This window comes from Merops nubicus, unplaced genomic scaffold (genome assembly GCF_000691845.1).
Source record: "Merops nubicus isolate BGI_N331 unplaced genomic scaffold, ASM69184v1 scaffold33494, whole genome shotgun sequence".
Classification (NCBI taxonomy): Eukaryota; Metazoa; Chordata; class Aves; order Coraciiformes; family Meropidae; genus Merops; species Merops nubicus.
The window spans coordinates 1-14,470 of record NW_008606834.1 but is presented as its reverse complement, the minus strand read 5'-3'; the positions used below and the strand labels follow the sequence as shown (position 1 = coordinate 14,470).

General features: G+C 39.0%; 1 protein-coding gene across 1 annotated transcript; it reads right to left on the bottom strand.

The window, feature by feature from the left end:
• Positions 1-254: 254 nt before the first annotated feature.
• TOX3 (TOX high mobility group box family member 3) lies at positions 255-8,442 on the bottom strand. The gene is made up of 4 exons (XM_008939773.1): positions 8,178-8,442; positions 6,638-6,865; positions 5,221-5,301; positions 255-3,098 (listed from the first exon to the last, which is right to left on the bottom strand). Exons 1-4 carry the CDS (start codon positions 8,394-8,396, stop codon positions 2,358-2,360), a joined length of 1,269 nt encoding a protein of 422 aa, XP_008938021.1. The 5' UTR covers positions 8,397-8,442; the 3' UTR covers positions 255-2,357.
• Between the last annotated feature and the right edge of the window lie 6,028 nt (positions 8,443-14,470).

The window sequence follows — 14,470 nt, the reverse complement described above, 5'->3', positions numbered from 1 at the left end:
GCCGTGCCATTTCTAATGCAGGCAGGCTTCCTCACGCTTGGAATAAACATCTTCCATCCCAGACATTATTAGATATCATACTAAGGCTATTAGGAGCATGGGTAGCTGTCAGCTAACACCTATTATGAAAAGCTTCAATTTATACATGATTTCTTCTGCTCTGAGAAATCTAAAAATTTATAATTAGAATCTCTTGCTGTTCAATATTTGTACATAATAAACAGAGTACCTGAGGATGATGAAATATTGAAAGCTGAATTCATTATTAATAAACTCACACCATATAGTACAGTGCCTCTTCCCTCCAGTCTGGCTGCAACTTTTTCTGGGATCTGTATTCCATTATTCTTTGGTTGTAGTCTGAGCATGGTAGCCATGGACACTGCCTCAAACATGATTAGGATTCGGCTCAGGTTTGACACTTGCTGTTTTTAATTTTCATTTTATCATAAGCAGTTTAAGATTGTTGCCAGTGGTAATTTGCAATTTTTATCAAGACCTCTTCATTATAGCTTCTGACAGGACAGATGCTGTAATTAATCATGCAAGACAACTGGGGATAGTGGTCAGACTGCGCTCACAGAACAGATATTGCAAGCAAAGAAAGAAAAGAAGAAAAGAAAGGATTTCTCCTCTGTCTCGAATGAAAATGTATGAACAGCACTAATAACCTGACAACATAAGAGGAGTGAGGGTTTCCAAATCCTTCACATGAAATACCTGCCCTCTCCAGCCCGCCTCTATTACATACTACTTCTATGATAAAACAAAAGTCAGAAAACTCAGGATCAGCCTGGGTCAGATTTAGAGGCTTGTAGATGGGAAGTCCATCTCAGTGGCTGCATTCACATCTGAAACTCAGAGGCAAAGAAAACCACAATTTGTGCTTATTTGCATCTCCAAACACTACTGCTGAGAGACAGGTTTGCTATCCTACTCCTGCAGATAAATGTAACAGGCTACCACGAATGTTTTGTAACTCTACCACGTGCATTCTGTCTCTGAAGTCATAGAAACTTCAGAGAAGTTATGCACAACTCTTAAGCAGAGCATCTTTTTGGATATGGGAGCTGGTCACTCTCTCAGTTCCAAACAGTACCTGTTTACCCAGTATGCTTGATAAAAATTCAAAAACTTAAATAAATTTTCCAAGAAAGTGTTTGTATAAGGAAATATTTCTGTTTTTTCTATCAAAGACTTATGGCTCATCAGTTTTACTGAAATGTGTTTATTCTATAGCAAGATAAAAGCATTTATTTTAGATAAGCAAAATACAAACAACTTAATTGCTGCTATCATAACTCATAAAAAAGTATAAAACAGCATAAAAACACAATAAGCAATGTAGCAATTAATAATTCATGTTACCAGTGTTTACATTAAAGCCTCATTTATGAAAACTTTACAACACATGATATGAAAACTTACAACTTTTAAAGAAAATATTTACATTGATTATTCGGTTGTGGAGTTTCATTTAAATATTCTACTGGTTTTACAGCATATTAAAAACTCTTGCATTTTTCATCTTAGTTTTCTGTAATAACAGTTTTATTTAAGTGCATTTCCCTTTTAAAAATACAGTGTATTAAATCTGAAACTCATCACTTAGACACAGAATATAATATCCACATTTGTTCTGTAATTTGACTTAACGTAAGAGGGTAAAGGTCAATATATATTTTCTTACAAATTATGGTAGATTTGTTTGGAGAAACGAAGTGAAAGTTTGGGTCAAATATTTAAGTTCAGTTTCTTGCTTTTGTTTTTCTGAAGTCATTTAGGAGAGAAAAAAAATTAAGAGCTTTGGCAAAAATCTGTGATGTACTCTATTTTTTTTCATGACAAAAAAATGCCATCAACTAACTCATGTCATACAAGTATGATTGTATGAAATCCAATCATCATTTTACAGGTAGTTACAACTGTGCTTTAAGGGCTTCATGAGTTCATACTGCCTTGAAGGGCATTATCCACTTTTAGAGAAAGAAGGGTTATATCATATAACTCTGAAAGGCCATTTTACAGTCATAAGGTCCAGGTATTTATTAGGCCATTTGATTCACATATTGTAGGTAAAGCTTAAATAAATTAAAAAGGCATCACATGAAAAAAGAGCACAGCTTTTTTTTAAAAAAAAACAAAACAAAACAAAATGAATTATAGTCAGCTAAAAGATGATACACAGCTACATTGTAGTTCTTTATTGCCTATCTAATAGACACTTTAGAGGATCATTTTATCTGTTATGCATCCCTGCATAACTACCATCAACAATTTACAGTTTTCAGCCAAATACGGTGTACCCCATACCCCCTCCCCATCAACACAAAGCCACGTTGCAAGACCATGTATCTTCAGAAAATACTGACCTGCGATAGTACTTGAGTCTGTGTCTGAGATTGTATTTGTGACTGGTGCTGCTGAGGTGCTGGCTGAGGGCTCCCAATGGCAGGGATGGGAGAAGTGATCTGAGAGGCTACCGGAGAATGCTGCTGAGGAGAAGGCTGCGACTGGTGTTGCATATGCTGCATTTGCTGCTGCTGCATTTGCTGAAGCTGTATGTGTTGCAATTGCTGCTGCATTTGCTGTTGATTAATTTGCTGCTGAAGATGCTGCTGCTGCTGCTGTAAATGTTGTTGCATGTGGTGCTGAAAATGCTGTTGTTGCATTTGTTGCTGTATTTGCTGATGCATTTGATGCTGATGTAGTTGCTGCTGTTGCATCTGCTGCATCTGTTGCTGCTGGAGCTGCTGTATCTGGTGCTGCTGGCTTTGCATTGAGGGACTTACTTGAGATGAAGATGGTGTTGCCACCATATTTGTCCCCATAGAGCTTATCAATGGAGCTGCAATGTTTGTCGGCATGTTTGGTGCAACGGTAGCAGAAGCTGCAATCTGATTCATCGGCAGTCTCATGGTTAAAGGTTTCGGAGCAATCGCCCTGGGAAGGGGCTGTTGGAGAGTTTGAGGAGATGCTGATACTGTTACATGTTGAGAAAGAGAAGTATTCAGAATAAGAGAGGAAGACAAATTTGTGGATGCCAATGTTTGCTGAACTGAACGAATTGTCTGGGCCTCAGCAGATTCTGCAGCAGCCTGTGTTTGGAAAAGAAATTCATTGTATTTTTAACAGAAAAAACATTGTTCTTGTTTACATGGAAATAGAATTCACAGCTACTAGGGGAGACTTTTTCATCTTTTGTTTTCTATCAGAAAAGATCAACCAGCAGTCTGAAAAAGATCACTGATCCACCAGTCCATTACATCACCTCTTCATCCCTCTCTGTATATGGTGCCTCCAGTTCTGACTTGGACAAAAAAAGTATCCCGTGTCCTTGTTCAACACCAGAAAGTCACAGATATCACAAACATGTTGTGCTTGAAAGAGCTAAAAAGGGCCAAATACTTCCTATATTTGTATGTTTTTAAAAACAACCTGTTCTTTGGGAGACAAACCTGAGCAGAATCACATCCCTCCCTCCACCCCCCCACCAGTTACAATGGCAAAAGAGTAGTGGACAAACAATGAAGCTTCTCAAACAAGTATTTTAATTTCCTCATAGTTCTTTGCATCTAAGGCATCAAGACCTAGGCATCTACAACAGAGGAACATCTGAGGGAATGTTGCCAAGGCAAAAGCACCCAGCTGAATACACTGCATCAGCAGGGTGTCCTACTGAGGGAATCCTGCCTAATTCCAGTGTTCTGGGGGTTTCTGGTGACACTCACCTGTGAGAAAGCTACAGTCCAGTGAGGCCTATTACAATAAGTGAGGTGTTCTGGCGCCTTTGAAGGCTATATTTTAGCACCTAAGGTAGGATTCGCCTTTCACAGTTTTAGACATCTGTGTTGTACACAACATGTTGAATGGTTGCCTAAAATCCCCATATAAAGACAACTGAGTGAAGTCATCTCTTCCAGCACAATTAACTGACTTGTTTTACACATTTACCTTAGAATGTGTCAAATTGTGCTGCAGAACTGTCTGTTCCATCCCTACTCTCATCAAACACCTCAGATAAAAAAGCCACGGCAAGGATGTCTTAAGAGAGAGGAAGTGAGATGAATACTGGACTTGGAATGTAATTTCCACTTGCAGTCTTCCCAGAAGTTCCTCAGCAGCCCAGGTGCCATGGATTTGGGAAGAAAATATGATTTCTGATGTTTTTGGAAAGGGAACTTACCACTGACAGAATAAATTTCCTCCAATGTATTTATAATTCTGGCTGCCACTGAACTTAACATTGTGATGACAAAGGGTTTAAGAGTATTACCTAAGTCCTAGAGACAACAGAAGAACACAGCTTCTCAACTCGAGCAGAAGAAATCTTTCAGCTTTCGATTATAATTTCTGTTGCTGTATTTTTAGTCATTAATTAAAACACACAGCAACTTTCTGTGTGATTTACTAATGCTCTGCTGATCTACATTCAAATAAATATTCTTGGGTGTTAGATATCATCACTTTGTTCTGTCATTTTCTTATAACTGATCTTTATGAAACATAATTAGAGAAATAACCACCTTGATTCATTTTTGCCTATATTTTAGATTTGTATAAATGTATTTCCACTTATGGTATTCAGCTGCAAGAAATCTAGAAGTACTATACTGCTGTGGTTAGAAAGGTAAATTCTCAAATTAGACAGCAGAACTTTGTTTTCTTCACAAGATTTGTTTTAACCCAGGATCTGCTAAAATACTCCACGTGGCTCACTGCCAGCTAGTCCATTTGTAAGCACTCTCCAAACTCAGAGCCACCACACATTTTTTTTCCCCTCACCTGCAAGAAATACTTAAGCTTTGTCACACAATAACTGCCCTCCAGCTCCATGCAAAGCAAGTCTGTCTTTTGAGAAGTAGCACTTGAGGAAAAAAAAAACTCTGTGAATAGCTTGCATATGTAGATGTCAAAAGGTCAGTGTATTTTTCATGACTGAGTTTTACTTTTTGTGGTGAAGTGCATTATTTTATCTCCACAGAGAAAGGAAAACGCACGTTTCCAAAGTTATTGTTTGGGAATCATTACTGTGCCATTCGAGAGATGACATTATTTTTTTGCAGAGACTAAGTAGGAATCAAGAAGCAGCACAATATCTTGCAGAGCTGTGTTGCAGAAACACCAGGATCCAACTTTTATTTGGCATAACACCAACCCCACCAAAGTTTCAACAGCATTGCCAAAACTGCATTACATTGAAGGTATTATTAGGCTTACCTTAGAAACCAGGCTTGCTCTATAGGCAGCAAGTGCCTTTAGGTATTCTTTTTTGGCAGCTTCAGTTTTTCTTTTATATACCTATTAAAAGAGACCACAATTTCACCAACTTCAATTATTAAGACATTTTTGCCAGAATGCTCTCAAAATCACTTGCAAAGAAACAAAACCACACAGACCAAAAAACTGAAACACTCCACTGTTCGATGTGCTTTTTCTTCCCTGAAAGAGTTAAAAATTCTTGCAGGTGGTTACAGGCTTTCATGTCTACTCATTGGACTTGCACAACAATTTATGTTGATTTATTGTGGACAAAAAAAGGCTGCTAGAGCAGCCAACTGTTTGACAAGACTACATATGCACACTTAACCTCCCCAGAAAATTAATTTTTAATGACTCTTAAGCAACAGGGATATTAGAACACTGAGTATTTCAGACCCAAAAAAGTATCTGCAGTAGTATAAAATAGCAAAAAAATGCCTGTGCAATATTTTTTAAACAAATATTCGAACTATGTGTAAAAAAAAAAAAAAAAAGGGTGATTCATAAAGCTTGGACAATTCACTTTCCCAAAGCCAGTATGAAAGAATCCATTGAGTTAAAAAAGAACACTTAAAATGAACACTTAAAAATTAATTCATCTGTATTTTTAATAATGAGAAAATTTCAAGTTCACTTTTAAATCATGTTCACCATCATCTGTTAGATTAGACTAAAGATTCCAAATGTATTTCACAAGCAAGTATCATTCATATCCTGCCAGAATGTGTCTTATAAGGGAGTCCATTTGCAGCTTCCATTAACTGTTACTGGGAGCTGCATGGAGTATCAAGAGGCAAACAGCCCCAAAGGATTTTTCTTTTTTCCTTCAATCCATATGTAGGAGTTACGTATGTATAGAAAGAAGAATAACCCCCATGGAAGAACAAAACATCCTGTACCAAGTTTGAGTTGGAGATAACATTTCACACATGACACTGTAATGAGGCACAGTGGATTGGCTTCAAAGGTTGGAAATCAAAACTCTTTGTAACAAATTCATAAGGCAGATCAAAGGCAAATGGTAAATGTGCTGTACCTTCCCCTTTTCTCTTCTAACTTCTGATTAATAGGACACAAGAGCTTTGAAATAGGAATCATCAAAAGATGGTCTTAACAGGACTCTAGGACAATATCACCTGAGCTTTTTTACAAACTGCCCGTTAAAATTTAAAGACAAATACATCCATTTAATACTGGCTCTTATAGCAAAGTGTTTTTTAGGCGCAGGTCTCCAGCAAGCTCAAAAACCATTGTAACACTACAAAGCAAGGGGTCTACATGAGCAAGTAGCGTGGTCCACTCAGGGCAGAGGTAGGAGGACTTGTTTACAAGGATTACTATTCTAGTTGTAAGACAGCCTTGCATATATTTTTACCTGTTTTTGTTCTTCTCCTAAACTGTCCCACATAGATGCCACTATTTTTGAAACCTCTCCAAATGTAGCATTCGGGTTCTGCCCTTTAATTGCAGCTTGTGTATCCCTGAAGAAAAGGGCATATGCTGACACTGGTTTCTGTGGCTCATTGGGATCTTTCTTTTTCTTCTTCTTTGGAGTCTTGGGCTTCTTGCCAGAATCCGGGGCAGCTCTTTTTTCTCCAGTAGCCTAAGGAACAGTATTAACAGAACAGTCAATACATATGTGAAATAAGTCAGATTAATTAAAAAAAAATTATTGACAGTCCGGCTTAAATAGGGATAAAGCTACTGTTTGGAGAGTCCTGTTGTGCCAGCCTTTCTCCTCACAAGTAGCACTTAGTCTCAGCTTAATCTCACCAGATCTAATGGAACTAAATGCATGAATAGTTCCTAATCATTTTAAGCATGGCTCAGAAAGTCAAATACTATGAGCTTGACCTGAAAATTACAGCCCAGCACTGATTTGTATTTAAAAATCCTAAGATTTAATCTATGGTATATTTTAAATAGGCAATCTACATTTTTCCACTAAGATGTAATTTGAGCAGTAGGCCCAAGAGCTTGGAGGCATTTTCTGACTCCCAGACTTAGACATGGCTTGGGGGGTCAAAAGTCCACCCTTCCGGCACAACGCAGTAGCAACTCGGCAGTTTCTATCCACCTGCAGCGAAGACCCACGGTGCCCACCACCCACCCCATGGCTCCTCGTGCAGTGTCAGGTGCCTGTGCAGAAGCACCAATGTTTCCTTCTTGCCCCAGGGCTGGGGAACCCCCAGAGCAGCCCACCCAGGATCACAGGCAACCCCCATCCTTGTGTGCATCTCGTGTCCTGGACCCTCTTTTGTTGAGCTATGAACAGATTCTTGCAACAGGGGGATAAAGTGGCTCTAAATATAACCTCTATGGTAGCTGTTTTACTTCGATATTTTGAAGATCCTGTACAATGCTCTTTCCATATGCACAATTACCATTAACATAATGAAAAAACCTTTCATGGAACAGTCTAAATTACGCCCGTTAAACATGTTGCTGTAATAACATTTGTGCTTTATTTCATTGATAAAATTTTCCTTTTATAACAAATTTATTTAAAGCAAAATGTAAATTAAATAAACTTTCAGTTAGGAGAAAGCTTATTTTATTTCTAACAAAATGCATCTATGTTTAATATGACTCCAGAGAATACTGAAATGACAGAACTGTCCAAAGTGGATGAGTAAAGAAATTCACCAGATCTACAAAATCTGAAAGAAATGATGAATGTATTAGACCAAATATATGCATATATATACACACAGAGTATTCTTATGTTTATTATTGTGGAGGAATATGGAAACTTCTTAAGCAAAGAAGCTAAACAGCACATAAATCATAGCCCACGATACCGTAACATTTGTATTTTATGACCACTTTGCAGCTGAGATGATACTGCCACATCCATGAAAATATAACATATAGACATGTAAAGCTTATACACTACAGTGCATGGAACAACTTACTCTGGTTGATTCATCTGCATCTTCTTCATTTATAGAGCTGGAAGGGGAAGGAGTGGCCGATTTACTCGCAGGAGGGGAGGGAGATGTGTGTGGCAAATTAGTCCCTCCTAAATTTAGTCCCAGCTGCGCACTTAGCTGAGACTGGTTAATGGTGGTTAGCTGGGAAGGAGGCATAATTCCTGAATGAGCAGCATCAGTCATGTGGACAATAGATCTCATAATCAGAGAGTGATCCTGGCGATACTGGGAAACCTGTGTGTGACCCGGATCCTAAAAGAGATTGAAATGTTATTTAGTCCTTAGCAGCCACCGTACAGCATTATCAGGTGAAGTTATTTTCACAGCCTTACAGAGCTGACACTGTCAAATTGCAGTTTGTTTTGTTTCTTTTTAATGAATTAAATGCATTTTTAAAAAATTAAATGCAGCAATAGCTACCACTCTTGCCCCAGACTTCACTTCTCCCCCACTTATGGGTGGTTTGCTTTGTTTGGTGTTTTCAGGTTGGTGGTGTTTTTTGGTGTTTTGTTTTGGTTTTTAAATAAAAATTGCATTTCCCCATTTTTAAACATTTCTTCTCTTGATGCGGTGTGAAACACCCATATAAGCAACTGGGAAGCAGATTGACTGACAATATGGGAAAAACATTGCAACTGAGGAGACACAAACTGCTGTCAAATGCAGAAAGGAATCAAAACCAGGGTGGGGGGATATATATAGAGAAAAGCATCTTCCTTTACTGACATTTAATGTTCTTAGCTGTTAGTAGCAACAGTAGTAGGTATCAATCCTGTCTGAGTGGGATTTTAAACTTGTTTTAGACAAAGAGCACTGCCCAGCCAGGTCTCAAGTGCACACACTTCATCATGCGGGAGAACCATTTGAGTAACCCTCAGCACTCCTAAAAATCCTTTTTCCAAGTATCAGACAAAACAACACATTTTTATCTTTAATCCAACAACCGAACACATGTGGAAGTAACAAGCTAGGTACCAATCATCAACTTTGTTTTTCTTGTACTTGGTGTCTCAGAAACTCAAGCGCTTGCATGGTTTTGTTTCTACTGTTTCTTGAGGGCAAACTCTGTCATCTTCTACATCTGCACACCACTTACCACAGTTGTAAATAAAAAGCAGTGAGACCCCGAAGGTAAAGTCAACTGGAATCTGCCTACAAACAACTCAGTTTTCGTACCTTTAACCACACAGATCAATACACAGTAAGGGAACATTTAAACAGATTTTTTTAAACAGTTAATAAGTGAAGAAAATAAATAGCTCACAAATTGATTCAGCAACCTGATTAATCTACATCCATTGTTTGAACAGACAGAAACATGAGAAATAAATTAGATTTTGAAAAACCTTTCATTATTAATAACCTACATTGCAATTAGTAGAGCAGGTGCAACGATCCTTAATGAAATGAGACAGAACAAACCAGCAGCGTCGGGAGCCCAGCATACAGTCCGCTAGACTCCCACAATGTAATCTGACCTTCTCTGGGCTCTCTTAATAAGTGTGGACAAGCCCAAACCAGTTTTCAAAAATCTGCATGAATGTGGAGCTGAGTTTAGCCCAAATGACTTTCCCTTACTTTTTACAACTCTTCTGTCAACAGAGGCAGTGGTTCTGCTCTGGGTGGGACAAGTGCAGCCATACAAGAAGCTGTCAGAGAAGATGCACACCCTGCCTCATCCATCTTCTGTACCAGTCCTGCAGTACACTGCTTCCCTATAGCAATAAATCATATTCATTCTGAATCTGGCATTCATGTGTCTTTCTGCTGAAGTCTATACAGAAAAAAGAAATCCTTCTTAGCATAAAAGTACATGTGAGTTACACCTGGATGCAGTACAGATGAGGTTAGCCCCACAAGCTCATGATTCACATCTTACACACCAGGTCTCACCCTCATTTTGTCCATGCTTTCCAAGCCATTGCCAGGTTGGCTCATCATCTATACCACACTTCCCTACTTCTTAAAGTCTTTTAATATTTTCAGGAAAGGTGTCTAGTTCTTTAGAGATGAATGCATATGCCAGAAGTGGAGCACTTGATACAGAAAGATCAAAACATCAGATTTATTGGCTGAAATACCCATTTGCTTCAGGGCACCCTTCTATGAAAATTTACTGCTGTTAACTATCGGGTCATTTTGATTGTGACTTGTATTGGCAGTGGCATCTGGAAGGCTTTCAAAGTCTTTAGTGAAAGGATGTCCCTTTCCGCATATTTCTCCATTCATTGTAGTTTCCAGATGTTATTGCATGAAGAAAAACTCTGCTGGTAAAGTGAAAGTGGAGATTATCAAAACGACCTTCTCTCATGGAAACTAATCTTCATTATTTTGTAGGCAGCACTCTCTTGGCGATGTTCTACACCTAACAGGCTGGCTTTTCTTCTCTCTTTGCATCATGGGTTAAGGTCAGGGCTGCCCCTCTATGACTCGATGGCAATAGGGTGCACTGTGCACCAGTGTCTACCAGGGCTCTGTACTTCTATGGTTCAGATGTGCCAGGCCATCAAATCCACACAGTCCAATAAACTCTGCTGTCTCCCTCCTCCACCCAGTTGGAGGCAGGGCCCCTCTAATGCCAAAGGTAGTGCTCGCATCCAACTACAGGGTTTGTGTAGTTCACAGGGTTCACATAATTTACTTGGTTCACAGGGTTAGCAGCGTTCCCACAGTTCACAGGATCTGCATGGACTACATGAATGACATTTTCATTTCCCCTACTCCTGTTTGGGTCTAAGACCCATGTACTCGGACCAGATAACTGTTCACAGTGGACCGGAGCAGCCTCCCTTACAGAATAATTCTTTCTTCTCTTTGCTTTAACTTGTAAATAAAGTACTCGTGCCTGTAGGGCAGAGGTAGGTTTTCCATCCCATCTGCTCATTTTCTCTCCAGACTTACGCAGGGAAGTCCAGAGGGTATGTCGTGACAAGTACTGCCCGCAGAGTGTGAATAGCTGTGGTGCGTGTCCTGCATGTCTTAAAACCCGTGGAGCATGGGTGGCTACAAAGCATGTCACAAAACCTCGCAGAGTCCGAGTAACTGCTGTGCTTGCTGCCACAAATGCACCCAGGTCCTGAGCTGAGGTGGCCGCCTGACACATTTACCCCCACCCACATCTAACCTGACACCAGACAGTAATGAGAATTGGAAGAATTAAGATAATCAATAAGAAATTCAATGCTAATAAAAATAACAGTATTTTGATAGTAAAAATCACATCCACTATCCCCATAACTTAATGGAATCTCAGAATCTAGGGGAGTCAAATTAGCATGGTGGGGAGAAGTAAGTAGAACTTCCCAAGATAAAACTGAAAGTATTCTTAGTAACAAAATCTAGAACGTGACACCTGTGGCACATAGACCCATTTGCAGCCCAGTTCAGCCCAGCATAAACCAGTGATAAACACCCCAGCAAAGCAGCAGCTTTCACCCAGCGCCCAAAACCGATAACTTTCAGATAAACAGTGAGAACAAGTAAACAATAACACAACCCATAGAGCATGCGAGGGAGCACTATGGCATTTAACTCTGAAACAAACCCTAAAAAGACACAAAATGATACTGCTCTTAGATGATGTAAATTGTATGTTTCAATTTCCAATCCTTAAAGAGTCTCAGAAAAAACAAATGATACTCTTTCAACTGTGTGAACCAGAATTTGAACTATTTGGGCAATCTATCAGAGCTCTAATCGTGCACCATGTTGGGCACCAACAAATCTGTCAAGGTGCAGGGTCAGGGCTGCCCCCAGACCTATAACAGATGCTCTCTGTTAAGCCCTCTCCCCCCTCAAAGAGGAAGAGAAAGAGAATGAGGGAGAGAGACTTGTGGATCTCTGTTAAACCCTCTCCCCTTCTAAATGGGAAGAGAAAGAGAGTAAGGGAGAGACTTATGGATTGGAAAAGCAAGCTGAAACAGCTTTAATAAAAATTCCATTTAATAAAATGGAATATATAGAGAAATAGATACAAAACCAGTGTTGAACCCAACCCCCACTGATGGCAATTGCATCACCAGCATCACTGATGCTGTGAAACAGGCACTGGGGAAGTCCCAGACTGGACTCAGTGGCAGACAACCAGATGCAGGAGCTGGATTCTGGAACTGGATTCTGGAACACACAGACCAGGAACTAAGGCAGAACAGAGTCCTCCTTGGAACACCAGCCATTGAAGAAGAGAGCTTGGCCCTTGTGATCCCTCAGCTCTACACTGAGTAAGACATATAGGGGATAGAATCCCTCACTGGCCATTTTAGGGTCACCTGTCCTGTCTGCTCCTCCCCACAGGAGCAGCTTTTTACTTTCTGCACCCCACAACACGGTACACAGGATTTAGCAGTGACCTTGGTCTGCCACCAGTCCTTGATAGGTACTCTAAACATGGAGCATTATCACTGCTAGAAGCAGACACTGTCCATGAAAATCTGCTGCTAACTTCAGAAAGCACAGTTAGTTAGAAGAGCTTTAGCTGAAAAGTAAAATCAGTGATCAGAATTAGTTCTGTTCTACCCCAAACCAGGACGCTTTGCTGTTACATAATACAGGCCTTTCTGGCTTTTACACCAAGGCAACAAAATGTGATGACATGGGTTACAAACAATTTACTCCAAGTCTTGTCATTTCAGTTGCATCTATGATTTTATTGAGACTAAATTCTCTTGACTTGCACTGACCCAGAATCTAATTTTATACACAAGCCCATGAATTCTTAACTGTCCCTTTTTCTGACACTATTTTGATGCTTGTGTAGCTTTTTACATACACTTATTTCATTCCAGTTTTTTCTTTTCTGTATCTATTCCTAATTTTTAAAGCTTTTTTTTAATCTTAAAAACTTCAGTAAAACCTAGAAGGGGAAATATTTTGTAACTGCCTGTCTAGCACCAAACAGGTAAGAAATACTATAAAGCGGAAAATATTTTGTATCATTTCCACTCTCTTACCGTTTATGTCATATGTGCATATGATAATGACAACATATTTTCTGCATTTTGAATTTAAATTTTATGGCTAAGCAATATGAAAAAAAATCATAAAGAAAGGAATGGGAATTTAATTTTTCACTTTGTGGTACAGAGTTGGGAGTGTCAACAACCTACAGTACCTATGGAAAAGCTATAGGTACAGAAGAGACAAGGAAGCATAAGCCATTTTTTAGGTTTATACAGTTGTTTGCAAGTAGCAATAAGGCAGGGGAACTAATCAATACCAACATTAATGCCACAGCATTTGCTCCTTAGCAAACAAAACCTTCTGAAGAGGAATCTATAATCAAGAAAACAAAATTCCCACAAATTATCTTAACTCTTTTTTTTTTCTCCTTATACTACAAAGACCAATACTGAACCAAAAGGATCAGTAGCATTTCGTTATGCATGAAATGTTTATCAAAGAAATATTTAACAAAAGTCATCTTATATCAGGAACACACATGGACTAAAACATCCACATGACACCCTAATTACATTACTACATGAAAAAATTAAAAGCTCATATATTCAAAACAATCCACAGAGAATATTGTGACAGTTCTAGAGAATATCATAAGCTCTTTTTCATAAACTTAATGAGAAGTACAAGTGATACACAAATATTATGAGCATTGAAGATTTCTGTAACATTATGCAAAAATGACAGATCAGTGCTGACCAAAATTCGTGAACTTCTCGAGTGGATAGATTCAAGCTTTGATTGAACCTGATCTACAGTCTTGAATTGAAGCTAGGCATAACTTGGTGATTATAACAGAAGTCAGGCAAAACTCAACCACTGGTTTACTCAGCATGACAATCAAAGAAGGACATTATGTGTGCAATGGAAACACAAAAACTAACTTGTGGGATTCCTCTGCAGAGGGAAATGACCGTCTCAGACCTCTCCAAGTCCTACAAAAGAAATCCCTAAGGTACAGAGACACTTACTAGGGAGCATGCCAGCCAATTCCCTGATCTCTTCAATTACACACATGGGGAAAAAAGCAAAATGTGATCCAAAATACTTCCCCCTTCTCCACACAACTTTATGGTGACTTGTATCTATGCCCATTGGCTTTCTGTCACCTCTCTCTTGCACAGAACCAATAGCACGCACTCTTATTATATAAGACATTCAACATCTGATGCATAGAAGGCCTCATAAAAAGAACCATAAGGATATCCATTCATCAAACTATCCTACTCTCAACTATTCTAATCTACTTAGTCATGTCAAAGAAGTCATATTTAGTCATATTGCCAAAGGGGACATCATAGAATCATAGAATCATAGGG

Excerpts from the sequence above, each read along its gene's own strand:
- TOX3 (XM_008939773.1), bottom strand. The coding sequence starts at position 8,396 with ATGAGATCTATTGTCCACATGACTGATGCTGCTCATTCAGGAATTATG. Across the intron at positions 5,302-6,637 it reads TAGGAGAAGAACAAAAACAG|GTATATAAAAGAAAAACTGA; the intron begins GTAAAAATATAT and ends CTCTTTTAATAG. Across the intron at positions 3,099-5,220 it reads GAGCAAGCCTGGTTTCTAAG|GCTGCTGCAGAATCTGCTGA; the intron begins GTAAGCCTAATA and ends TTCCAAACACAG.